Source organism: Pogonomyrmex barbatus, unplaced genomic scaffold (genome assembly GCF_055798465.1).
Source record: "Pogonomyrmex barbatus isolate J1 unplaced genomic scaffold, ASM5579846v1 scaffold7, whole genome shotgun sequence".
Lineage (NCBI taxonomy): Eukaryota > Metazoa > Arthropoda > Insecta > Hymenoptera > Formicidae > Pogonomyrmex > Pogonomyrmex barbatus.
The window spans coordinates 7,454,150-7,481,274 of record NW_028297171.1 but is presented as its reverse complement, the minus strand read 5'-3'; the positions used below and the strand labels follow the sequence as shown (position 1 = coordinate 7,481,274).

Here is a 27,125-nt window from a genome sequence, read left to right as displayed (position 1 = left end):
CCGAAGGTACGAACGGGGCGAGGAAGCCCTGCTTCGTAACTCTCGAGAGGACTCACTCGATCAGTACAAAGGGACGCCGCCTTTGTCGCAGATTGAGAGCCCGCGTGGTAAGATTATTATCTAATTGTTAATTAAATAAAAGGTATAAGCATTGCGTACACATTTTATTAATATCGACCGATTGACCGACTCAATTTTAGGGAGTATAATAAAGCAGGCGTCGTTGGATGAAAGTGTTCAGATGGACACTCCGCCGCGAAGTCCGCCGGAACCGCCGCCCGATGAGGAACTCCTCGAGATGGTCGGGGTAGCGCCGGTACCCACGCAGCTGAAGGAACGCCCAGAGATGACAGCGAGGCAGCGGTGGCATTGGGCGTACAATCAGATCATCATGCAGCTAAACGTACGTAAGATTTATTTTTTACCGCGTAAACGTGTACGTACGAATACATTTTTTATTTTTCACCTGCAGAAATAATAATGGAGGAATAGCGGAGATTGTAATAAATTAATATTATTATAATCATAATCATAATAATGATTATATATTAATAGTTAATTGCCAACGAACTTTTGTGTTTTAAATTTCGGCTATTAAACTGATCGGGATCAGAAACGGTGGTCAATGACCGTAGCGGCGACCTTTGGAAAAATGCGATGATACCGGCATCGTCGGCGGCGACCCGCATTTGTCGTGTCGCAATCCTTCGCAAAAGTTACAACGGCCTTGTCAATCATTACCAATCACGTAACATCGATTTACACGCAAACAAACTACCCGGTTCTTCGGTTTGTCGCTGATTTACATGTTAATTGTTCAAGGCCGGAAGGTCGCTGGCAGTGCGACGATCCCCATATCGAATATACTTAACGAGGCTGCAAAGTTGGGCTGCAAAGTAGGGATCCTCGTCGATCCTATCTGCAGCCGGGGCATTTGCATAAACTAGTTTCGTCCATATTTAGCCGATCGCTGATGTGCCGATGTGTCACGATGATTGATAGAACGTTGACGACGTTATCATTAATGCAGAGGCAGGTGGAGTTTCGCCTTTTATCGATTGGCAGAAAAATGCTTTTCCGCGACCGAGACAAAAACAACACTCAACTGGCTGTGCACCGGTATTACATATATCGGCTTATATAACAGCTGAAAAACGATCGTGCAAATATCTCGCAAATGGCGTTCAGATAAAGAAAGGTGACATATGACGTTACTTTCCGAGAAGGACGCGACGAAACTGTTGAATAATCGGACACTCGCGTGACGCATCCGATAGCACTTGTTTCACCGAAATGCTTCGTTTCGATCGTACTCCCTCGAGCTCGCTCCACTCGAAACCTGAAACGAAACGATGGATGTAAAAGTCACGGCATACACGCATTACGAAACGTTAATTTTCTTTTTTTTTTTTTAGACGGACGTTTAACTCCCTCGCCGCGCGACTCCCGATAGAGACATATTCTTCCTTTTCAGCCTCGCGTTTACGACGTACATTCCATATCGTGCTAATCGTCGACCGTTAAACGTTATTACCGTCGTTATTGATTTAGGTGCGAGGCAAATGCTCGCGACGACATAAAATATCGTGGCGAATTATTGACACTCGTTATCGCCGCGGCGTCGCCATCTTAAAAAAGTGTACCGCCGGTTGTCGGATCGTCCGGTGCCAGATTAACGTCTGGCTTACACGAAACTTCCATTAACGCAGCCCTTGTTGGCCCGAACGAAAGTACCGGAGTACGCACCTGGCGTTCTCCTGGGAACCGCAGCAGTCGATATATATCGTATATACTCGAGAAACTTTAGCTCAGCCGGTGGAAAATGTAAATTCGTGCGGAACCGTGGGTGGGCTCAAACACCCAGTTGCCGAAGCAATTCTTTGTTTTCCGCTTCCACGGCTCGGAAATCCGGGAAGGCCGGCCTCTTGATGCGGTAATTGCTACAACCAACAAGAGCTCGAAGAGCTGTCGATTTTCAAAAAAAAAAAAAAAAAAAATAAAACTATGCGCTCGCTTATGAAAAGCATGTAAGAGATGCGGTTTAAAGAAGAAAAGAGAGAGGAAAAATAGAGTGCGATAATAAAAATATCGCAATATCGTGACGATTATTTGGATACCATTTAACGAAGAAACGAGAGCAGCACGAGCGTAAATTTTTTTGTGTGCGCAAAGAAACAAGGTCGAATTTTCAACTCTTCTTGCAGAGTTCAATTATCGTTCTCGCGTGTCCTCGCGCATTCGTTTTCCCCGTGCCGCTCCCCACGCTTTTTCATCGAGAGAGTTACTCTTTCATCGCATGCCTGCCAGAGGCGTTATCCTCGGCGGAGTAACCATCCATACGGGAAACAATTTAGGATTGATTTGCCCGGGAGTTCGACTCGGCGCGAGCACAACTCCCGAGAGTACGGTTTTCACGATGTGTAACGCACTCGTACGAATCAACCGTTTCGATCGTACGTGAAAAAAAACATTACCGTCGCGATAAAAGTCGGAAAGGGGAAAACCTACTCGTTTCCGCGAGTATTCGCGAGTATATCGAAGCACTTCGCGAAATATCTCAGATGTTCTCATTTTCCCCGTGTGCTTCTTCTCTCTTTTTCTCTCTCGCCAAAGAGAAAAAAAAAAAAAAAAGAAGAAAAATGATCGGACCGCATTAGAACGGATATTTCGACGGCGGGAGAATTTTTCTTCCGCCCGGTACCGAGTCTCTCGTTAAAGCGATTTACAAGAGCTCAGAGGTCAGCTACTTGCGCGTACTTTTTCACCCTTCTTGTTTCTTACTGATAAAATAGCTTTTACGTGTAGACACGTTCTTATACTTGATCGCGGCCGCCCGGTAGTCGCGCTACCGTCACGTCGCGTTTACTACGCATATCGTGCGGATTTCTCCGCCGTCTTGCCGCCGCCGCTTTTTCTATTATTCACATAAAAATGTAGATTTCGACGCTACGTTCGCGCTCACTTTGCATTTTATTCGGATTCCTGCGCGTCGCATGCATTTTACATTCCGCCATCGAACGCGTCTTGATAAAGCCTCATTTTGCGTTCCTCCGTTTCGTTTCCCACGTACAATTCTTCGCATTCGCGCAACGTATTATTTGCGGAGACCTTTTTTTTCTCTCTCCCCCTCCTCCTCATCGGTTCATCTCGTATGTAATGTAATGCCAGCATACATATTGCAATTTGCATATTATGCTCCATATGTTCCATATGTTCCATTTCCTGTTAATTGTGTTAACCGCATTTAATATAATGCGTATACTTACAATTTTAATTAATTTATATAATTTAAATATTAATTGCATCGAATATACGTGGCCATGTTTATTAACGAGTTATTGTTTTATGCGGTATCAAGCTTTTGTACATGTGCAATCAAATTAATATGCTGATTTGCAATGATAATGTAATGCAAGGGAAAGAAGAGTACGATCTTAAGATTTGTTGATTTTTTTTCTGATTAACTAAAGCCTTGTCATTTGCAGAAGCTGATATTATAGATTTATTTGTAAATAAATTAGAATTTTGTGTAATTTAAATTTCCTGAAGATGTGTCATTCACACTTTACCCTCATATGTGGGTAGATGACTTTTAATAATGGATTAAATGGGGATAAAAATTAAAACTAACTTTTTTATGAGTAAAAATTAACTTTTTACAAACTTTTTATATTATTTTGTTATTAATGCCTGAATAATATAATGAAGTAAAAATAAATAGTACACATGAATAAAAAATATTGTAATAATAACTTCATGAAAATAAAATTTAGACAAAACCAAAAATAATAATTATTTATAATTACATAAAATAAAATAAAATTACAGAACAAAAATAATTATTTACAATTATGTAATTTTTGACATGACGTTATTTTACGTTACCTTATGATTACTCTATTTACTCTATTTATTCATCCATTTAAAAACATATTGCAATATGAAAAATAAAAAATAATAATATATTATTATATGCATTTTTAGATATAGTGTAGTTCTATAAAGAAAATGAAAATATATTTATCGTAACTGTATAATTCTTTATAGAGAAATATCAAAATTACATATTCAAATACTTCTTATTACATTATCTGTTGTACCATTAACAAATTAAAATCAAATTATAGTAGATTATTTATTATTATTAAAAAGCCTCTAATAAGTTAAGTAAGGCGTCAATTCTTTATCCGTTATTAGTTTAGAAAAATTAACAAATCATCATCTTAATCACTTCACCATCTTATTCGTCTTTCTCTTATGCATCGTAAAATTATTTCATCTGCGTTTAACAAATTGGAGGCGGTTTCTTTTTTTCGAGCCCGTAACCGAGTTTTACACGTGTTTTCCTGTGATAGGACCTCGTGGAGCGTCTAATCTATGTAGGTCAGACCGGTGGCCCGCGTCACAATCAGGAGCCCGTATGATTACTAGTTCGACGACGAGGAATCGGTATCACCTTCGTAACAAGGTCTTACCTCCCGCCATTTGCTTATCGCGACTGACGCTTGTCAACGCGCGAACTGAAACGTTTCTCTTTCAGTATCGCAATAGTCAATGGCTCGATGACTACGATGAGCACGTTGGTATCGCGCCAAAAGACCGAAGGGCGAAAGTCTCGCTCCGCACTTCAAGTTCCTTCAAAGTCAGCCTCCCCTCGTCAAGTTCGAAGTTAAGCACATCCTCTCGACTTCAACGAATCGGCGGATGAAAGAGGCGGAGCGATTGTATCGATCGTTATTAGGCTTTTATTAGATGGAAGTGTTGTCGTATGTCTGTCGCAAAGGGCACGTCCGTGCGGGGGGTCGTGTTAACTTAAGTGAAAATACCACCGAGTGGTCCAGCCGAGGGAGGCTGACCACTCATCGTCGACTCGGTTCCCGTGCTCGGATCTCTTGGCGAGTTTGATCGTGGAACTGGCTGAAAGAGGATCCTTCCTTTCACGCGAGGTACTATGAAATCGACGTCAAAACAAATCGCGCCGCGCCTCTCGGATCAAAATGCCGACATGAGAGAATCACGTAGGTGTTTTATGCTGGAACTTATCCGAGAAAATTATTACGAAGAGGTTAGAGACGGACGATATCGGGTGCCTGTGGATTATACGTGCAATGAAGATAAACATTATGAGTTATAAAAGGAAAATATTATACTATGCATAAAAATTTTTTTCTCAATCTAGTTCAAGTACAAGAATGCTGCTGACGGGACGGTGTGAATGAGATATTCCGATAAATGCTGAAGCGGATATCCTTAAATAGCGGATATGACTATCGCGAGTATGGCGATATCCTTGACGTACGTAACCACGGCGTTTCAGTATTTTAATTGCTCTGATATGACGACGTGTCGTGCTGAAAACGATCGAGAATAAACGATCAGTCAAAAAAAGAAAAAAAAATCCCGATAATGTTTTGACAAATTGCGTTCTCAATTTCCGTCGGAATAACAGAGTTATTTTATTGAATATCGCCGAGAGAGAGAGAAACGAAAAACTATAACAATGCAGACACGGGAGAAGTCGACGGAATGGGCTTTATTATTCCCTTTAAAGGCGGGCCTGTTCGCCATGAAGTCATCGTTGTCTTCGAAGAGCGTGGCGCGGGGGGAAAAGGAGAGCAAGGAGAGGCTCTCGAAGAAATATCTTCAGTCACCGCGAGCAAAAATACGTCGAGGATCGTCCCTGTCGGATCTGGACAAGCTCCAGAGCAAGGCGATCCTGCCAGACGTGGTCAAGTCGACGGAGAAATGTTCCGAGTCGCTTCCGCACTCGCCCGCCTTGTCACGCACGAATCTACAACTGGGCAGCAGCAGCGTGAGAGGCAGCATAGGCGATCTGATGAACATGAAGAAGTACGGTGGGTCCACTTGGAGCGTGCGAAGCGAGACTCTGATCGCGAAGGCCGTGCCGTTGAGCACCGTGACGGCGAAGCAGAGCTCGCCGATTGAGAAAAGCACGGAGGACGACCTCGAGGACGAGCTGCAGGACGAGTTTCCGGTCTCCGGGAAACCTCTGACTTGCGCTCAGAGAACGCAGAGGCTCAGCAGACTTATCAAGAAGCAGAGGCGAATAATGGTTGTCAGCTCTAGCGCTCTGCAGAAGAGTGTGGTAAGTCATTGCCGTCAGAACGTCACGAGGCTCGAAATGTTATTTTCTGCAGTATCGGTATCAAGTATTTTTATCGGAAAAATGTCAGTCTGCACATCTGTACAATAGGATTTCTTTTAGATCACCTCTGATTCGGTCGGATTGCTAAAATTGTTTCACTTGGCGAGATTTTTTTGATAAATAAAATTTTCGCAGTCGTCATATCGACAGGATGAAGGAAGAACGGAGGGTACTCTTCCTCATCCTCATAACTGCACGGATTACATTATCGTCGTTTTATCGGCGGCGGTAGCGGCAGCAAAATGCACTGGTTTACGCAATGGACAGCTGAAGTTAGACAAGAGCTACACGTCCACATTTGTCGTGCCACATACGCGCTTTATTTCTTGACGGATTACGAGGAAGATCGGGAGCGCGGCCGAGAGCAAAAAACGGGGAGAACTACTTGCTCTCGGCAAGACGGTTTATTCTATTCGCTTTTTTATCGCGCATCTTGTTCCTCTGTTGTTCGATTTTTATCGGTCCGACGAATTTATCAGGCCACGTTCGAAACGATACTTTCCCGCGATGCGCACGCGCTCGCGGTCGAAGGGTGCGACTTTGTCGCTATTCTTGTCGGATGAAGAGGAATATCCTAGTCGTCGCCTCTGAATTCGAAGCAGCTTTTGCCACCGCGGTGACGAACACTTATTTACGGGACTTGAAATATTCATGATACACTCGCCCATCTGTACGTTGCATGGCTTACCGCGTTAGACGCCTCGTATCCGTATCTCGCTGATGCGCTCGTGCGATCATCACATATTTGTCTTTCAGACGTGTTATTTGTGAGCAACGCTAACGAGAGAGAGAGAGAGAGAGAGAGAGAGAGAGAGAGAGAGAGGCGATCGCGCAGCGCGAACGTCGTTCTCGTGTATGTATGCTCATTCTCGAAAACGCCGGCGAAACCATCGCGGTGAAATTCCGGCCGCATCCGCGCGATACCGCCGAGGAAGTTTCGCCGGCGCTGGAAGTTTCCTAAACGGTAATATGAGGTACGAGCAGTCACTTCGGCGCAATTTTCACGCAACGAGATAACAGCCCCGATAATTTAAACCGATGCATTCTCACCGAAGGGAAGGAGCGGAGGGCGTCCGCTAAAGAGCGTTATTGGAACGGTTGTCGCTGGATATTCCTTCCGGTTGTGTCCGTATTTCCCATTTTTGCCTCGTAAAGTTTTCCACCGTTTTCTGAAACTTCGCCGTAGAGAATCATCAGCGTTACTTCGACGAGTAACGAGTTAAGGGAACGTGATTTCGCTTCGCGCACACGCTCATATCGCTCGGGAACTGTATGCGCGATGTGACGCAAGAGGTATTGTGATAAAAAGCATTCCTAAGGACTTTCCGACTTTTGACTTGAAAAATAATTTATTACGCAAATTTGAAAACGTACGATTAAAATTAATCGCCGAAGCGCTGTAAATTATGCAGTTATACGTAACGCGATAGTGGTTTTTTTTTTTTTTTCCATTTAAAGAACTATTTATCAAGGAAGTGGCTCGGTCTACTCCCATTGTCGATAAGTGTCAAATAGCTAATCGATCTTGGATTATCCGATCTTATGGTCGCTCTAGTGTTCAACTTGCGCGATGTGAGTAATCCTCTAGATGCTCGTTAACGTTCCCGTTGATTGACTTACGCTATTACGCCGGCTGCAACAATGACAAATGAACCTCTCACCGGCGGTTCAGCTGAAATACAAACGTAAGCGGGTTCTTATCTTCCCGCGCGATCCAACAACGAGTAACATGTGTACGTTCTAAATCCTTCCTCGGCCGCACTCAGCTTTTTCTTCTTTAATTTCGCAGTATTTACTTGTACTTCTATATCGCCGCCAGGTCAACGAATACAATTACGTCTTGGAAAATGTCCAAGCACCGTTGAAAAGGGATTTATTGTATGACTTCGTATCTGTTCCTTGGATAACCGAGCGGGATAAGCAGTTTCCTTTCAATTTGAGATTTTGTATTTACCAAGAAGATTGTAATAAAGAAAATTGTAAAAAAAAAAAAGAATTAAAAGCGCGGGGATCTTCGTCCTTTGAGGTTGTCTGTATCCGCTGAACCGGGCCAATTGGTACTGGTCCAGCCGCTTTGGAAACGTTTCCTTTTATCCGTCTCGTCAGGCAAAACGAAGCATCGACCCTTCCATTTGCCTCCTCTTCTTATCCGGTCCGCTTCCGGGCAAGTCGCGGATCTCGCGAAGATCCCCCGGCGCGATAGTCTCAAAGATACGCTGTCGTCAAAAGAAGCGAATTCGAAGCCGCGATTTAATCCGTCGCATCGACCTCGAGCATCGAGCATTCGAGACGAAGATATCAATTCTCGCAATTTGCGTCGCACGCAAAGCGGATTGGAAAGCCGGCGAATGCGAAACAAATTTCGATATCGCACGGCGCTATCGTCGCGGTGGCGCTATCGCTATTTGAACGATAAACTTCTTTGGAGTTTCTGTTATTTACATCTACGCATGTATGTGTAAACGTTAAGTCGTTTAAAATGGGCTCTGAAGCGAGCCTTTTAGCTAAGGCAATTAAATAAATCCTCGTTATCCTCTCTCGCTCCCTTTGCCTCTTTCTCCTACATAGGCACAATGCGATCTAATCAGCGAACGGTCGCAGTATCGTGACTTTATCGCACTCAGTTTTATAGCTTCCTTCTCTCTTGCCCTGGTACTTATACATACGTAATATGATATATATTTATACGATAACTAAAAACGGGTAGAGAAAGAAAGCTCACGCAATCCGCAACAAAAATGAGATAAGTTAAACTGATACGAGCGCTCGAAATGGTACGAATTACGATTCCCGAACCAGTTTTTGCCCTGCGAAAACATAAAATTATATTTTTCATTAGCGAGGATATCGTTCTAAGAGAGGGTAATCGGCCTTGATATCATTCACGATAACGAGCGAGTTCGTCACGTTAATCGCGTAATTCCGGCCGCACATTAATCTTATTGGCCGTTTTGTAAACGGCAGGTTGCAAACATATCAAGCTTGGACCTGTCGGTTTGATTCTGGACCTCTCGACATATCGCGGAATTTAATCGCGGAGGTTAATAATTTTCTCTCCTCTGTCCGCGAGTTATTTTCCTTTATGACAACACTTTATGATAAGATTAGTCGATAGAGCGTGCGCCGGGGAAAGATACTTCGACGGTCGTATGTCATAATATTTTCCATCATCACAGTACTTGTCTCTTACAACAACTTCAAGTCCTAACATTTTGAATTATTAAAATATGATAATGTTCTCAATGTACCGGAAAAGACGGAATTCGTCTTGGCGAAACGAACTTATGAAATGCTGTACCTTCATGCCGGAAATTGCACGAGAATTATTAATGCGATTTAATTATAACATTCAAGCCAGAACTATAAATAATTCTAGTTTAATTAAAAGAATATGAATATATGCTAAGTATGCTAAATATAAATGATAAATAATGGCCTTATTATTATTCCAATAGAATGCTATTTTGAATACATTTACAAATTATGTAATATTAATGCGGAGAACAAAAGTGTATGTTGGCAATTAACTTTATTTATAATCCTTAAAACTATCATGTTAATATCATTAAGGTAAGATAAATCTTAATGTACACATTGTATACATAAAGCAAAGTTCAAAAACGTGGAGCAACGATCGTAAACGAAATACGATTAAATAAAAATACGTTTTTTCTCTTCATTTTCATGAATAATGGATTGTAAATATTACAAAGCAACCATTACTGTTAGCAACCTTTTAAAAATACGCGTATAGAGAAAAATTGCAATTTACAAAAATATTTTTATATCGTACATTTTTAGATCAATGTAAAAACGCATTAATATATTTTCCACTTATCATTGATGTAATTTTAGCCTTTATTTGCACTCTGTCGCGTAATTTTCAATCTGGGCTGCACAGAAATTCAGTATATCTCAGGTAGCTTTATTTGCGCAACGAAGATTATCCGGTCTTCTTCCTCATTGTTACTCTGCTCGGAAGAGATCGCCGTTTTGCCATGGAATATCGCCGACATTTTGGACGTCAGATCCAGAATTCATGTTTATTCATGAATATCAACGATATAATTAAAACAGCTGTCTCGCTCTTTCCCTCTTATTCGTCGTTCAACAGCGGGTTTTGTTGCACGCACGACCGCACATTCAAATATGGTTAATTGCTAACAGTAATGGCTCCATCATTCTCTGTTTTAAACATTCTGTTAGCAGGCATTTCTCATACTGTATTTTTGCGAAAAGACGATTTTATTATCTGTGAATGAGATTTCTTTCTCTTGATCTGAATAAAGTTCGATTTTTGTAAATTTGAAACGAATAAAATTCATATGATTATTATTGATAATTACATTACGAATATTAATACAATATTTTTCTTTATGTTACAGGTGAGTATTACAACTTTGTCAATTACCCCGATTGTATCGATGTGTCATGCAACATTGCTGATCGCGACAGGTGAGTTCTATTTTCGCACAATGCTCTGCCTTTAATTATCATCGTATACCAAAGAATATATATTGATACAATGGCGAATAAATCATTGAAAAATGAATTCCCATGAATGGGAATAAAGAAGAAGTTGCGACTATATGTATTGTTAAAAAAAGGCTACTCTCTGAGTATCTTTTAAAAATAGCGATACAAAGCAAAGCTTGACTTCCTACGTAAAATACTTTTATTATAGACAAATTTAGAATAATTATAATATAAGATAAGACAATAGGATTATTTATAATAGGATTATAAAATAAATATATATGTTATATTTCGTCGAATTAATTCGAGTATCATAAAGATACGATTTTTGTCATTATTGTTATATATTTTTTTCCCATGTACTCTAGAAATGCTCCAACCACAGTCATCGGAAAGATCAACGATTTTAAGCGTGTGTAAAGCTTGACGACCATAGACATTAGAATATATCGGTCGAAAGTATAAGAAATGTGTGAATGCGAATAGACGAGAGTATATGCGTGTCAGTGCACGACCGAAGCAAGGCCAACGATTAAATATTCATGAGACGTGGCACAATATGCCCGATATTTACTTTTATCGTAGAAACTTCTTTTTTTATTGTTGCTAATATACAGCATTCGCTGTGAGAATCGTAATCGATTTTACGGTTTTAAAATTATTCGAAATCGTGAAAGATTTATGATCTCACACACGCAGAGCAGTTCGCGCTGGATTTTTGTCATCTCGCGTCTACTCCGATAGCTTTCTGACACATTCTTATCGTACAGCTGGTTATCTTATAAAAATTTATTTATCTATTTCAATTGTTGAAGAGTGTTGAACATTAACAGTATAGAAATCGCGATTTAATGCCGATCTTGTGAACAAATCGGCCGTCTGTGCGAGGGAGAAAGAAAGATAAACTAAGGAAATATTGACATACACTGGAAAGGAAACATCGATAGTTTAACCCTAAAGTGCTCGTAGTTCTGAAAGGGGTTAATAGTGTCGTGTGACCGCCGTGTGATGGTTCGCTTAAACAGTTTCGAAATTTGATACGTTCGAAGGATAGCGTGCACGTCGGCCGAGACCGATAAAATCCACATTTTCTTCGCATTATTTGGAGGGTCGCCTCCATCTTTTGTATACTCGAGCTTTACCCGCGAGTGAGTGTCCCTGATATCTATCCACCCCTTTTATATCTCGAGAAGAAAACACAGATATAGACAATAATATAACGCGAAAAATAATATGTAGATACGTATAGATCTACAAAAATGGAAAAAATTCGAGATATTTAGGAATGCTTTAGTTAAAATAACGCGAGAGAGATGCGTGCAAACGTAGCTAAAATGAGGGATTTCAAAATCAAATATTTTAAATTCGAAAATTTCTCGAGCGTATTTTTACGTATTTTCACGTAGTATATTTTTTGGTAGTTATTTAAAGTAACAGCAGCGTGTTAGGAAAAACATGCAAAATCGAGTTTCAATATTGGTTTCGAGGTTTGCAGAATAATTTTTATATCCTTTATTAAAACGAGGTCAGGCGTGTATAAGCGTCTCAAAAAGCTCACTCTGGGAAAGTATTCGTGTTCGGGAAATCAGAGGCTTGCCTCGCATATTACCGCTAATTACCGCCCCCTCTCTCGACGAAATGCATCGGATTCTGCCGATTCGTCCCGTGCAATTTGATCAAAGATACATTACGGCGAGTGCACATATTGGATATTCTCTCTAATGGTAGCTTACACGCGTTAATTCCGTTAGACTACGTCCGTTGCAATGCGAGTCTGAGTTTACTCCGTTCTGTCGTATCGCGTAAGAGTTATATTTCACCGATTTTCTCGAGCCCATAAAGTAAATTTGACGGAAACAGAGACGTTTCTATATATACTTTCAATTTATCTTAAGGACTATAGTCGAGGACATTATCTTGAAACGTCCCGAATTCGTCTTCTCCGTGACAATTTGTTCAGACCATTTGGCCGAGGAGACAGGATCTCGGTGTCGTTTTCTTTTCTTCTCGTCGAGGGCCGTCCACCGAGAAATGGCGTGATTTTTTATCGCAACGCGATACGGTTTTTCTCTCCCTGGCGTTACGTGAAACACACGAAACGAGAGAAGCGTTAAGGTTGACGTTAGCGATCAAGGCGGCGTCGGACCACATCGTCCGTGGTGATCTTCGTGAATGAGGCATCGAGGTGGATGGGTGTACGCGATGGGGGATGTCGGTGGTTAGAGACGGCATCGAGGGGGTGCGGTACGCGCCGCAGAATTCTCGTCGGATCGCGTAAGCGGCACGCTTGGATGCTTTGAAACTAAACGAGCAGACCGGGCTTCCCTGGTCGCTGTAAACATCTCGCGGCTTCGGTGCTTTGTAAGGTGTCGCTTCCGATATAAGGAAGGGAAGCTGGAGGCGCCGCTACCAGAACCGATAGTTTCCACTGTTTCGCAATATAAAAGAGAACGAGACATTTTACGATCTGCCAACGTGCGTCCGTTAAAGTCAGCGAATGAATCCCGAATGACTTTTCCGTGATAGCTTCCCTCGTATGTGAAGATTGAAGTCCCATCGATGAGGGACTTCAAATTGATATATTGCCTCGTGAATGTCTCTCTCTTGGAAAATCGTGTTTAAAATTATCGAATCGCACGACACAATTCGTGTTGCGTCAGCGGCGCATGTAAGATAATTTTATACAATCTATCTTATATTCGATAAGCTTAGTCATTTAAGAAGATTAACGGTCGCGTGATGGAACCTCAGTCTTATCGCCTTAATGAGCCTGATTAAAAAAAATTGAAGTGTCGCGATGCAAACGAGATCTACGTAAAGCCGGCTAAAAGCTTGAGGGAAATGGGAAAAGAAGACGATCTATAAGATATACCCTCTCGAGCGACATTACGTTGCATAGCCTCAGTCGTTCGTTTTTATTGTCGGTCATCAAGGAGTTCATCGATGACCTCGAATTGCCGTTACGAGAACTACCATGTAAGCACCGGACAAAGACGATGGTTCTCGAGACAATCGACCGATCGAACTGAAACGGACTGCGACTGACCGAACTCATAGAATTCGCTTGTTTCGAAGTAATCGACAGGACGGGCCGCGTGGTTAATATGACGTGTTTCAAACTCGGGACGGACCGATCTCGATCTTATGTAAATGATTTCTGATGTCGCCGAATAGTTTCTAGAGACAAGATAGAGCTCGAGCATCTCCAGAGGTCATTCAACCAGAATTGCCTAATTGAAATTCTCCGATGGACAACGCATCTCTGGGCGTTTCGATCGCCGGCGAATTTATCGATCGATGAAGGGGGGGGAGGGGGTTATTCTTGTTATTACCTTTCCATCCCCTCGCACGTCGAGATACTTCTGTATGCACGTTATCGGAGCGAAACTGAATATAACTCGTCCGATGGGACGAGCTAAAAGCATCGAACCGCCGAAGTTTCGCTACGGTCTCGGACCTCTCGGATCTCCGGCTTCGATTTTCGCAGAAATAGCGCGATGGGGAGATAGGAGAAATCTACAGATCTCATTCACAGCGTAATCATAATGCTCGACAGCTCCCCTTTAGTTAGGAGAGATCCTACTTTTGAACCGCGAACGGGGTCATCGAAAATCATTAAGATCGTTTAGATCTTATTTTCATCGCTTATTTTTTTTCTCGTCGACTCGACCGTCGCGGTCCCGCGATGAGGAATAATCTATAATCGACAATCTGTAATCTACAGCGCGATTTCTTTCCCGCAATTCCGAGATCCATCTGCTCCACTTTGTTGAAATCCACTCGTTGAATACACTCGGCCCACACTCGCTTTGCTCCGAATGGAGCTTTCGCATTTCGAGCGACGCGGAACATCGCGTCGCAACGCCGGCCGTTAAAATGCTCAAGCAAAAGAAGCCGTACGAGAAAATCCTCATCGTAATTTATCGAGGTCGCACGGAAGTTATGACAGGGAGTTTGTTCCTCATGCATTTAGTTCCCGCTTAATTAATGATTTTCGTACGGAGCATGCGCCCGCCCGGTTAATTCGACGTCCTTACATCTTTACGATCGCCGCCTCTTTTTTCGCTTCATCCGCCGCACAGTGTCCTTCCCGGATTTCATCTCGGGGAATGTATGTAGATGGAATGTACGCGTGGGCGCGTTGCATTAATATTGATGAAACAACCCCTTCGTGGAAATTAAATCGGCAATTATCGCGATTTCAACGTTCTCCGCCGTATCACAACGGACTTCTTTCTGCTTCACCGTAAAAAGCTTCGTCGCCAATGTAAATTCGCTGCTTTTCAATTTTTGCATTGTTTATCGAGCTGCTCGCCTCGTATAATAAACGATATCGCGAACGCCCGGTCCTTTTCTCTCTCGGAAACCCCGGATTAATTATCATTAGGTGTGCTAGCGCTGCTCCGGACAGCGGAACAAGCCCTCGTGCGCTTCGAGACAAGTTCTCTAATCGAGAACAGGTGTTCCCGTGTACGCGCCCGCTTGCCGGGGATTCCGCTAACTGAACGGCCTCGTCGAAACGACGACCAACGAAGTGCAGGCGAGCGTGGATTCTTCGGGAACCGGAAAATAAAAAGGGCAGCTGACGCAGTGGAACGCCGCTCTTTGAAAGTGGGACAGCGAGATTTTCTCTAACAACACGTTCTCGCGTGCCTCGCCGGAAATAACAGTTGCCGGGCGACAATTGCCTTCCACGTTTCGCACAATTCGCCTTATCCCTTGACTCTCCTTCCGGTTCTTATATTGAGTCTCACGGAGCTCGTTTCTCGGAGCTTCTCACCGACGTGTCTCGTCGTCCCTTCGCCGAGTCGCGCCGATTTCATACGCTGTTAAGTACTTTCTACTTGTAGGACCCGAACTTTCGTACGTTCCCGAAATCCACTATCCGCCGTATTCTAATCCCTATATTCAATCGAGTTTCTCGACTCCCCGAGAAGATCGACTTGAATTTTCGTTGAGCAATATTTTAGCTTCCTTTTATCACATTTTGCAAGACGTGCCGTGAGATCTCTCTTTTTCTTCCTTTATCTCCGACTGACTCTATCGTCTGGCGATTTACGTATATATAGCTCCCTGGCTCCGAATAACCGTGCTGAACTACTTGCTCGAATCTTCCAAATGATCGGGCAAGCTTGTTGCATTTTGACACCCTTTGGCCGTTTTCCAAGCACACGACCCGCCTGTTTCGCCTGCTAAGTAATTGAAGAGGCGTCCGATCGATCACAACCGAAAACGCTGACTCGTCGTTGCCGGCAGACCGGGAAATAAGCGAGACAGTTGTCATACCGGTTGGAAGCGAGAATATCTAACTTACGACTCTGTTACGGAGACCACCAAACCACTTTCGAATTCGAACTTCGAGTTGCGAGCGACGCTTGAGTAACCGTGATATTTTTGTCCGAGTCCATTCATCATCGCGCGGTACTTCCGTGCATCTTGTCGCTTTTTTCCCCGCATAAAAGTAAACGACGAGATATTTCTTTTCACTCTCATTGTTTATTGCGCGAAACTGGAGCGAGTGCGCGCGCAAGCCCAAGTTCGACTAAAATAAGTTTCATAATCATAAACTAAATTTAAGTAAAATGCAAATAACCGAGCGCCGGTGTTCGCCATCATATCGACCGCTCTTGCATGAAGTAAATTTCGAAATTACGCAGAATGTAAGACAGAGATGAGGAGGAAGATGAGTGGAAAAAGAATGGAAGAAGATGTGTATACCTACACCTTCGCGTTATTATACTACACTTCCGGCTTTCCGCCAAGTCGGAATTAAGTATAGCTTGCACTCTCCTTACTCTCTCTGAACTTATCCTTCCGAACTTTTTCTCCTTTCGTTTTATCTGCCACGCTGCCACATTCCCTCGCAAATCCAGGCTGACCGACCTTCCATCTTATAGCTGATATTCAAATTTTGTTTGCGCGCAACAACGAAGACGTAGATCGAGATCGCCGTATTCGAGCTCGATGCTTATCCGCTAAGCCAAGCGTTATATTTCTCCTTTTATTGTCGGGAAATTGCGACGCGAACACACTCGAAGAATTGCCCGAGGAGATTTCGAAGGAATTGCGAATATCCGCACGCTCGCAACGCAAATTATTCCTGTTATAACTATTATGTCCCTGTGGTGTATCTCGATGATGCAGTTTGACAAGGTAAATGGACCGCATAATAACGCAATTGTAGAAAATAAACGCTCGCGGCTGTTTGGACCGACTAAACCAGCACGAGACCGACGACGATGATACGATAAAGCAGACCAGACCGCAACACAGATTCGGATAAAAATCGATCATTGGCTTTGACAAAGCAAAGCGCATCGCCTGTTCGTGAAACACTCGCGGCTACGGCCGCGATTGATCATCCGCCCTTCGTGAAAATGGACAATCATTTTGGATGCCTAAGTAAGTAAGTCGACGGTTCTGCAAGTGGCCATTGGCGTACTCTCGGCTTCATTACCCGGTTACTAGCTTCATCGATTGCTTCGTCTACAACCAATTAATTAACTGCGAGAAATTGCGTCCACGCGAGAAAATTCTACGACCTCGTTGCGTTTTTTGAAAATATGTATATAAAAGTTTCCCGGTGTGCGCGAGTTTACGTGAAAATATTATTCTTTAATTTTATGGACAAACACATTTCCTTCCATCTTGAATTCTGCAATCCATAGACCGCATGCTAAGTGCATCCCGCAGAAAAATTGCAATCATACGGTACCGGGTCATAAACATAATGGTTATGTCATTTGTTATCTCGGTAGCACGTAATGCTTGCGGGAAAATTAATTGCGACTTTGTAGTAATTGTCCGAGAGATTATTTTTCTGAACAACGTACAGTTACGGTAAATTATTTCAACACGACGTGTAAAAATGTTCTTTACACGTGCGCAAGCTTCAATCTGGTTTTCTCGGTCGATCGATACTTACGAAGGAGTGGTTTAAACTTGGACAAATTTAAATATTTAATGTCACGTGAGATTGGCGGAGATACGTTATGCGATTTTATTGTTGGGCCATTTGTGACATTAATTATATATTTTTATGAAGATCGTCTATTTTTTTTTTTTGGCGCTCTATTTCACCATGTAGCGCAAAACTATGATAAAACGGCGGACTACATGTCGATTCTACTACTGGAAATCCAATCTAGTTTTACAGTCCTTTAATTACAGAAAGTTTGAAAGTTTAGACATAGGATCTATGTTCACGCTCGAGCCATTGTAACTTTTCTCCAGCTGATCTGTTATTCTTTTCACGTCGTGACGATCTTTTTTTACCTCCCGACAGAATTAAAAAAAGCATTCTTAGTTTCTTACTTTTTCCGTTTTGCATCGTCTGGCATTCTCATTTTGTATCCTTATATACGTATGTAAATTTGCATGTACGTATGAACTTTCTCTCGCTTACTTAACGCTTAAACTTAACAAAGGACTAATTATGAAAATGGTATTATTACTAGTAGTAATGAAATGAGAGTGATTTCCGTGTTGGATGTGGTACACATTTATCTGAGCGATTATAACTACGACAGATACGTTATCGCGTCGTCGTTTTAACTATTCCGGAAAGACGAGAATCGAGAGCCACTGAATCGCTCGAGCGAGAAAGATGACTGCGGTTCACACACGCGGGGACGAGATAATGATTTAATTTTGGTAACGATCCATGCGGGCACGCATATGTGACCGTGGGATTATTTAACGAGCATCCCGTTATGTTCGGGGCGAAATAGCTCCTAACTATTACAAACGATCAGATTAGTATGTGTCGCACTGTCTTCGGATTAGAATTATACATATACGCAAGAGAGACTGAAGCAGCTGACATTTCTGTCACTGAAAATTCGTAACGCCGTGTCGCTTTTGTCGCGTGTGAATTAATAAAACCAAGTGAGAAATAGAGAGGAAGAGAGGAAGAGAGAGAGAGAGAGAGAGAGAGAGAGAGAGAGAGAGAGAGAGGGCGGGGGGCGATAAAGCGCGAGTTTAAGAAAATTTCGCACTTTTTTTTTCAATATGCAAAGTCATCCACATTTGCTCTTTTAACACGCTTTAAAAAGTAATCGACCGCGCTGATGAAAAATCGCATTATCTGTCGTTGTATTAAATTCCGTCTACATCACAATCTACATCGTGCGATATAATCGCGTCTCATTTCTTACACATTTTGCTATGGAGAAAAACATGACATACATATATCTTACTAGAAAAAGTGAATATTTCTTTTTAGTTCGATCTTCGTACATTGGCTTTCATCACTAGACTCACATAATTGATGTACATTTACGGACTAGAAGGCCATGACATGGATAAATTGAAGCGATAAGGAATATCATATTTCTTCTCGATTCGATTTCGATTAACTCGAAACGCATTATATCTTGTTGATTCAAGAGGTAAGGCAAACATTCATATGAACGAGAAAAACAAAGTAAAAATTAAATATCTTATAAATCCGATTTGCGCAACTCTAAAATAAACGGAACAGACTAGCCCTTAATTTAGAGTAATGCGTTTTACTCAATTTTTCTTATGCAATTTTTTTATTTATTTTATCTTCTAAAGCTTAAAAGGATAATCGCTCAAAAGCTTAAAAGAGTGAAATATCGAGATATATCATGTCTATATATTTATTTTTACAGTTAATGTAATGTCATTTAATAGCGTAATATTATTTCTCAGAGGCAATGAGAGAAAGAAGAGAGAGCAATGTAAACACTAGATATCGATTGTTGCTGCGATCTTAATTATTCACATAAAAAACAAATCTCTTTGTTCGTACATGTTTTTGCCGCCTTTCACGATCTGCACCCGGTTCTGCTTTTTATTTTCGGTTGTGCGCGTGCGATGCCTCCTCTCGGTAAAGCGCATACGTATTTTATGCCGTACCAACGCTCCGGCCCAGCCCGCCATTTTCCCCGGATTCAACCTTCAGGGGTTAGCCACGATGGTTAACGACGAAGAACCGGTCGCTCTGTTCCTTTCTGCCTCTCGGCTACTCTCTCCGTTTCTCCACTTTGGACCTCCTCCACCTTCTCTCTGTCTCACGCTTTCTCTCTCCTCCACCATTCCAGCCCCTTTCCTCCACCCCTCTCCCAGAAAATCAATATGAAGTGGCGTTGGTATACGACGTGGTGGCTGCTACCGTGTGTGCCATCTCTTTCCGACCACCGCGATCTTTCTCTCGCTCCCTCTCCGTCCCTTCTTTCTCTATCTTTCTCTCTCATCCCTCTTCTTCCCGTTTTCTTCTTCTTCTTCTTCTTCTTATCCTTGGCGCGCAAACACAATCCCCTCGTGCATCGTTCGGCTCTACGCCGTCTGGTTCTTCCGCCCGACGCACCTTGTGCATCTTCACCATCAAATCCGCCTAGGTCTCTCTCCAGGGGCGCCAAAGCTCAGATGGCAGCCTCCGGCCTCGCCGGCGGATCGGTCACCGAGTCACCAGGATTCGAGCTGTCTGCCTGCCTGGTTGGCTGGCTGGCTGGCTGGCTGGCTGGCTGGCTGGCTGGCTCGTAGGTCAACATCCACCATTCCGCCACCACTGGTTGAATACTGCCGCGTGGCGGCGCCGTGCGTGTCATCGTACTTTGCGCTTCCTTTCGGCGAACGTGCCGCCGCCATTCCGTTCGCTCGCTTCTACATGCAAAAAAAAAACATACAATTTCCTTGTCCCTCTGGAAAAATAAACGGAGTACAGGCGGAAACGAGAGATGGCTCGTCGCGTGGCTAAGAGTGCTTAGCGAAGAGCGGACTTTTCGCACCCTTCTCGCCTTCGTGTCCTCACCCCGTACAATCTGATCGTTATCTCTCGCGAACCGTCGTCGCGCGAGCGCGGCATACGCAATTTTGCGCATACCGTTTCGATCGATATATCGCCGTCGCGACTAACGCAACTAACGACGCAATGCATCGTGATCCGGTTTCGATAACGCTGTTCGTCCGCGCGATCTTTTTTCATCCCGAGTCGTAAGAAAGAGGTTTCCTTTCATCCAGCACGCGCGCAATACTTATTCGAGGGATCATACGCGATACATAGCGGAATCATGAAAATTCTACGAGCCTGAAATGCATACCTCTCCGCTTTAACATTTCGCGACGTTCGCATCGTGAATTTCCGAGACGGTAGATTTCTCGCACGGATGCAGAAAGGCGTCTCTGTTAGTGCATTTAAAAAAAGATAACAAATATAACGCGATCTAAACAAATACGAAAAATAAACACGATGGAGGTATGCGGAATGGTAATGCCAAAAAAAGAAAATTATATAACACCATTTGAATTCGCTGTTCTCTCTTTTTAAAATATTTTCCTCCCTTGGTCATAAATCTTATAATATTCCGCCGCACCTGTACATAAATAAATTTATCAGATTAAGGATAACGTCAAGTTATAATTAAAAAGGTAAAAAAATGAAAGATAAGTTTAATGTCCGCAAAAGAAAATCCTTCTTCGTCCGGGCGTTCTGCGGGGAAAACACAGCACTGCGTCATGCGCGGTGGCGTCTCGGCCGGCAGGGGTGGTGGTTCGTGCGCTCTAGGAGTTGATCCGCGCCGTAGTATGGTGAATACGGGGTCGCGGGGAGGGTGGGTTTGGCCAGGTAGTCATGGCGAGAGGGTCCGCGGGGGTTGGATGGGAGTGATGGGAAGGAGTCACGGCGAGGCGAGGCGAGGCGAGGCGAGGCGACAGGGACGAGAGGACGGGCACGCTAGGTTAGTAGCGGAGGTACACGTTGTACCAGCCGGCAGTAGCGAGAGCCGTGCTTAACACGGCCTACACGGCCTTCCCGCTGCGCGCGTAGACCGTAAAGGCGGCCACCCTCGTCGATCCGTTTCTACTTGCGTCGCGCCACGTCGCCAACCCTCGTTTCGCCTCGCCTCGCCTCGCCTCGCCTCGCCTCGCCTCGCCTCGCCTCGCCTCGCCTAGCCTCGCCGCGTCGTACGGGCGACCCTCGCACGGCCGCGCCGTGTTTTTCCCCGAATAATTACGACACGGGACGCGCGCGCCCGTCTCTCTCTCTCTCTCTTTCTCTCTCCCACGGTGAAGAAACCCTGTGACGGAGGTGTGGATAATGGTAGCGAGGAAGTGCCGGCGTCGCCGTCGCCGTCGAGTGGCGTCCCGCCGTCGCCGGCAGCCCGAGCGACGCTACTACTCGCCCGAACGACAGTCCGGCGAAGGCGCGGAGTGAACGGCCTCTCGCGTGATCGACTACTCCTCGGCTCCAGCACGCCCGACACTCAGGATTTTAAGACGTGGAGGAGGCTCTCCCGTGTGCGCGTGAAACTCCGACGGCGATGTGTCGTCCTCGTCGACGGTGCGTGCGCGCGCGTGCGTGCGTACTCCCAACGTACTCGGGGGGAAAAAAAGGGCTTTTCGCACTGCGGGATAGCGTGTGCCGCTGATCGAAGGGCCCCGGGAGTGTGAGCGGCGTGTGTCCCACGCCGCGGCGGCGTGTTCTCGCGCGTGAGGCCTCGCGTTCGCGCATACCGAACGCATACGCGTTTTCCCCTACGTCTCTCCGGAAACTCGCGCGTAAGAGAACTCGCGCGATAAGCGCGAGACAATTCGTTTCGCGGTGGAAACCGCGCGTGAGTGCGCGTGAACGATACGTGCGCGCGAGTCTTCTTCTCGGATATACATATATTTCTTTCTTTATTTTTTTTTTTTTTTTTTTTTTTTTTTCAATGTAAAGAATACAAGAAAACAAAGTATGCTCGCCGCTTCCCCTGGCTTATGATCCCTCGGTCATATACATGCCGAGATCGATCAGCGATTTGATTAATAATTTAAGTTTGAAGATTGAAATTTGATATACGAGTTAGTCATTATAAACCAAACTTATTATGAAAACTTTTGAAAGCAATTTGTTATTAATTTGACTCGCCGATGAAAGATTTATTACGTACATACATGGGACACGTTATTTATATAATCATTTTTGATACTCTGTACCGACACTAAAAATTTTGCATAATCGCTATTCAAAATTCCAATCTAAGCAGAGTAAAACAATAACGGTAGATATATTCCATTTTATCGAAAAAAATATTGGCCGATTATATTGGCAAGGATTGATACGTTAGACAAACGGATGATAGGCTTCTCGGATTCGTATAGTTTGCGCAAAATAAAGCTCAGCAAAAGCAATTTCGGTGTGCCATGAGAATCCCTTGTAACGGAATCGTACCTTTGCGAACTAGTCCCCGGCTAGTTTCCCAATTGAGAGTAATAAAATTGTACATTTTGAAAATTGATCTCGCGGATGAGCCACCTGCAATTGCCAAATAGAAAAAAAATTTACGTCTTTTCATGATAAACGGTAAATTATCAAACTTTCGACAAATATAGATCAAATTATAACTAAATAATATTCTATAATAATATCGATATAGTCGCGTTATATAATACAGTAATACTACTTAGATGAATGTTCTCGTAATCGATACGCTACGACGCGTTGTTTAATTCAAGACGTGGTATTTCTTTTTAAAGTAGCAAAAGTTCTTGGACGTCGAGTATTTTTCTAAATAGTGTAAAATGCAATATACACAGATTCTACGGTCGTCAACGAACTTTCTATACACTTTGTATAGCCGTTAAATAGGACAGGAATATAAAATGGAATGCTCGCTTTATTAGCGAGATATAAAAAAAAACTGAGACTGTAAATCTTGGCTAAATAGAGATTACTAGCCACCAACATTTTTGTTCTTATGCTGCAACTGCAGTTAATTACTTTAGAATTAACATAACAATTACGAAGACGCAGCCGTGGAGGAAGAGCAGAATCTAGTTATTTATTTTGAAGAACTTAGTTTTCCGGTTCAAGGGACTGTTAAAATCTTCTCTTGAAGCCTGTTTTGTAATAACGTAAACTATCAAGTTACAAACGCGAACTTTGTCGTAAGTCTCTCAGAATGATGCAAAATGCAAATTTGCTAATACGGCAACTTCGACAATCGAATGGGCAAAGTAATAAAATAATTCTTGAAACTTTCTTGATTATCGCGAGATTCAATGCTCACTCTTCGTAACGGAAGTTACAATGGGTTCTTGATGATGAAGTTACACGCGAAACGTTTCTCGTGTAACGCTGCTAGCGAAACTCGGAATTAGAAAATATTTAAAACGCTCCAAACGGACGCACCACGCCGGAACAAACTGTACACGTGGACTTCCGGGTACCATGCTGAGATGTAAAATATCGCGCGAGAGAAAATCGAATCCCGTAAGCCTATCCATCTTACCTTCCCGTGACACACGTTGCCGGTTTAACGTTGCGCACGCGATCACGGCGACAACGAGCTTCCTTCCTTAAGTCGAGCCGGCGATAAAGCCGAGAGCGAGACGCGTGCACGTGTCGGTCGTCGGAAAAAGACGGGGACAATTGTCGTTTCCGGCGTGAGCGAGTTATAAGACGATGACGATGACACATCGGCCCGACACGTGTTTGTGCTTTCAGTGGATACCGGCGAGCGATCGTAGACCATCTAGAGATTCCTCCGACGAGAGAGTGCGCCGAGAAAGAGTCGTGACACACGAGTAACGAGGGAAGAATCGAGTTTTGACGGTGCTTTGAAGTCTCAGTGTTGTTCCATCAGTGTCCCGCGAGAAGGAAGAGGATCGTGTGGTGTCGCGCAAAATCGCGAAGCGAAAAACCGGTGGGAGAAAAACAGGCGGCACGGTAACAGGAGAGGAGAGGAATTCGGGAAATACGAATCCAGTTGGATACACGCAGGGACCGGCGTCATGAGTCGGAATGAGTGATATCTCGTGACATATCGAGTGGAGAGAATAAAACCGAGCACTCTCTGATAAATTACAGACTGGTCCGTGTTGATCTAACAATAACGTCATCATCAATACTACGAAAAACAAAGTCCTATTAATATTATAATCCTCTTCTAAATATATATATATATATGTATAATAATATTAATTTGTGTGGAGTGTGATTATAAAATTTACCATTTGTTCCAAATTTGAGAGATATATCGCCGTATAAAAGAAATATATACATATATGTATGTATACGTGTATATACATGTCGTTGATGAAGATGATAGAGAAACATAGGCATTAAGAGCCGGCATAAAGAGAACGAGAGAGAGAGAGAGAGAGAGAGAGAGAGAGAGAGAGGAAAGGTGACGCTTAACGACCAAACGAATGTTGTCAATTACTATTTAATCGTCGTGTTAAAGTTTCCACGTTCAATTATTATAAATGTTAAAGTTGGTTCGTCTGTAGTCTCCCCGTTAAATAATCTACCTCTCTTAAGTATCGACAACGAAAAACAGCTCGGAGAAACGGCCTATGAACTATATATCTATGTGTAGAGTGCTACGGATCTCGGCAATGATTGTACCTGGTTTGATAAGGTATTAAATCTTTTCGGGAAAGAGAAAGAGGGAAAAAAAAACCGAGAGCGCCGTTTTTCCCATTTTAAAGGTAAGAGAACGATTTACTTTTTAATCCGCTCAAACAGTTTCCATGGTGGTAATTTTATATTTCCGGGACTGTCAACCCTTTCGCGTTTTTGCCGATTATAAAGTCGGGTTACTCTTGACATCTCTCGGCACTCATCATATTTAATTAAATTACCTTGTCGCTTTATAGAATTGTTATTTGCCCGTGATATTTAATAAAGTGGGGAACCGAAAGAAAAGCTTTTACTCCCCAAATCGGTCCCGACTATGGCTATACAGGCACGCGTCTATGTGTGCCGCAGTGACATTTGATATATATATAACCTGTCGAAAGATTTAAAGCTCGGCGCAATTGCAGTTGCAAGAGGATTCAAACGTAACGCTTTCGAGTAACGTAACACGCCTCTTGGCTCTCTCGCTGCGAGACTTTTATCTGGCCTGCGTGCATCCGATACACGTGCGATACACGTTGACTCCCGATGTCATCCATCCAACTTTTTTCCCCGTAGTCACAAAAACCTGGAGGAGAGAAACAAAACGTGGTGTACCGCGGCCGATTATTGCCACGCGCGTGTACAATAGGTTTTTACAATGGAGCTCCGTACATTTGTCATTGTCGTGCCCGCCTTCGGGCGTCGCAACGTCCGCGAACAAGAATATCATTCGCACAACGTATCTATTGTTCTTAAGAAAAATGTAACGGCACGATCCGCCAATCCGGCAGAGAAGATGCAAATGTTGTACGAAATCGCGTAACATCGCCGCCATTGCTTTCTCACGATGTAATTTGTAACTTCTCGAATCGCGCATTAAATACCATTAAATGCGAACTAATTTAATCCGCATAATCTCTTTTAACGAGTTACTAATTACCCGAATTTTCGAACTTTACTTATATTTCATCCTAATTGCGTAACGAAAATCGCGTAACAAGACCGAATGGGTGTCTCCTAATTGTTACGTAAAAGAAATGCTGTTATTTCTACCAAATTCGGGAAAGGCCTTTGGTTTAAAACCGCGTAACTTTTCTACAAAGTGAGAAAAAGGTCTACGACGCGCTATTTTCTTGGGCAGCAATCGGGACTGTACGAGGCGAGTTAAATTGTAATTTGCGGACGGAATACAGAGATCTCCGCGCAAATTCTTGCCGATATCTTTGCTCCTTTCTTTTTCGGTCGTTTCCTTTTGTCGCCGTTCACCTGATCCTTCCACATCGTTGATCTCAATTACGTATCAGACAGTTTGCTCGAACAAAACGTCTCTTTATTACACGAATACTAGAGACAAGGTGGAGCGGAATAGCATTTGGAATAATCAGGCCTTCTGATCGACTTGATTCAATGTTCGTAAGAAAGACATGAACTCTAGAATTGCAGCCAGCACACGACGATATACGCAGATTGTGAATATATTCAATCTGTTTATTTTTTCCCCATTGAAAAATAACGTTCGAACTTATTTGGTTATTGTAATAAATATCACCGCATATCTCCGATGGTTGAAGGATAAAATACCTTCCGATAAGCGGATGATCCAAATTTGATTCCTGGCAGGAGTGATATTTTTCGCAATAAGAAATCTTCTGAGACGAAAGAGGAGTAATCGATTTTCATAAATTTGATCATCGATTTATTTATTTAGCTCTAAGCTGTCACGTTTTCAAGTCTATTAAAAAAATAATAATAACGCATGGTTTGCAATATAAAACGATTCGAATTTATAGATATAAATTCGACAATAAAAAGATTATTAGACTTCTAAGATCTAATTCACCGAGTAATTTGTTTTGTGAATATATTCTTTTTTTTCTCATTATTTATTGGCGAAATTAACAGCTCTTTATCCGACAATCTTGGATGTCGCATGCCTCTCTCTAAGACACTTGTTGGCACGTTTTCAAATTCGCCAATGTGACCGGCGAAGCCTAGTAGCGCGTGTCCGAAGGCTTGTCGTGCTGACTTTGATGTGTCTCGCTTTACTCTTGGCTGGTTTCATGCAAATCCTAGGAGGGGCAACAAAGTAATGTGACGTACGATATCGTGATATCGCCACATCGCGACAGTTAA

At 43.0% G+C, this 27,125-nt stretch overlaps 2 protein-coding genes and 1 long non-coding RNA gene across 17 annotated transcripts in view; 2 read left to right on the top strand and 1 right to left on the bottom strand.

Annotated features, from left to right (window-relative positions):
• LOC105428061 (uncharacterized) overlaps positions 1-11,874 on the top strand; it is a 55,619-nt gene extending 43,745 nt beyond the window's left edge. For all 9 annotated transcript variants that reach the window (XM_089083574.1, XM_089083573.1, XM_089083570.1 and 6 more), the window contains 3 exons: positions 7-107; positions 201-403; positions 10,552-11,874. In XM_089083574.1, the coding sequence (XP_088939700.1) occupies positions 7-107; positions 201-403; positions 10,552-10,656 (409 nt within the window). In that variant the 3' untranslated portion in view covers positions 10,657-11,874. The remainder of the gene's footprint in view (positions 1-6; positions 108-200; positions 404-10,551) is intronic.
• A 6,156-nt stretch (positions 11,875-18,030) lies between these two features.
• Positions 18,031-21,774, bottom strand: LOC148934962 (uncharacterized). Its single transcript, XR_016140974.1, has 2 exons — positions 20,710-21,774; positions 18,031-20,272 (listed from the first exon to the last, which is right to left on the bottom strand). It is a non-coding gene; the product is annotated as an uncharacterized LOC148934962 (long non-coding RNA).
• Positions 21,775-21,992: 218 nt separating this feature from the next.
• The window catches only part of unc-13 (protein unc13 homolog), a 94,281-nt gene continuing 89,148 nt past the window's right edge, over positions 21,993-27,125 (top strand). For all 7 annotated transcript variants that reach the window (XM_089083562.1, XM_089083564.1, XM_089083560.1 and 4 more), the window contains exons 1-2: positions 21,993-22,165; positions 24,096-25,081. The gene's annotated coding sequence lies outside the window, so the exon portion shown is untranslated. The remainder of the gene's footprint in view (positions 22,166-24,095; positions 25,082-27,125) is intronic.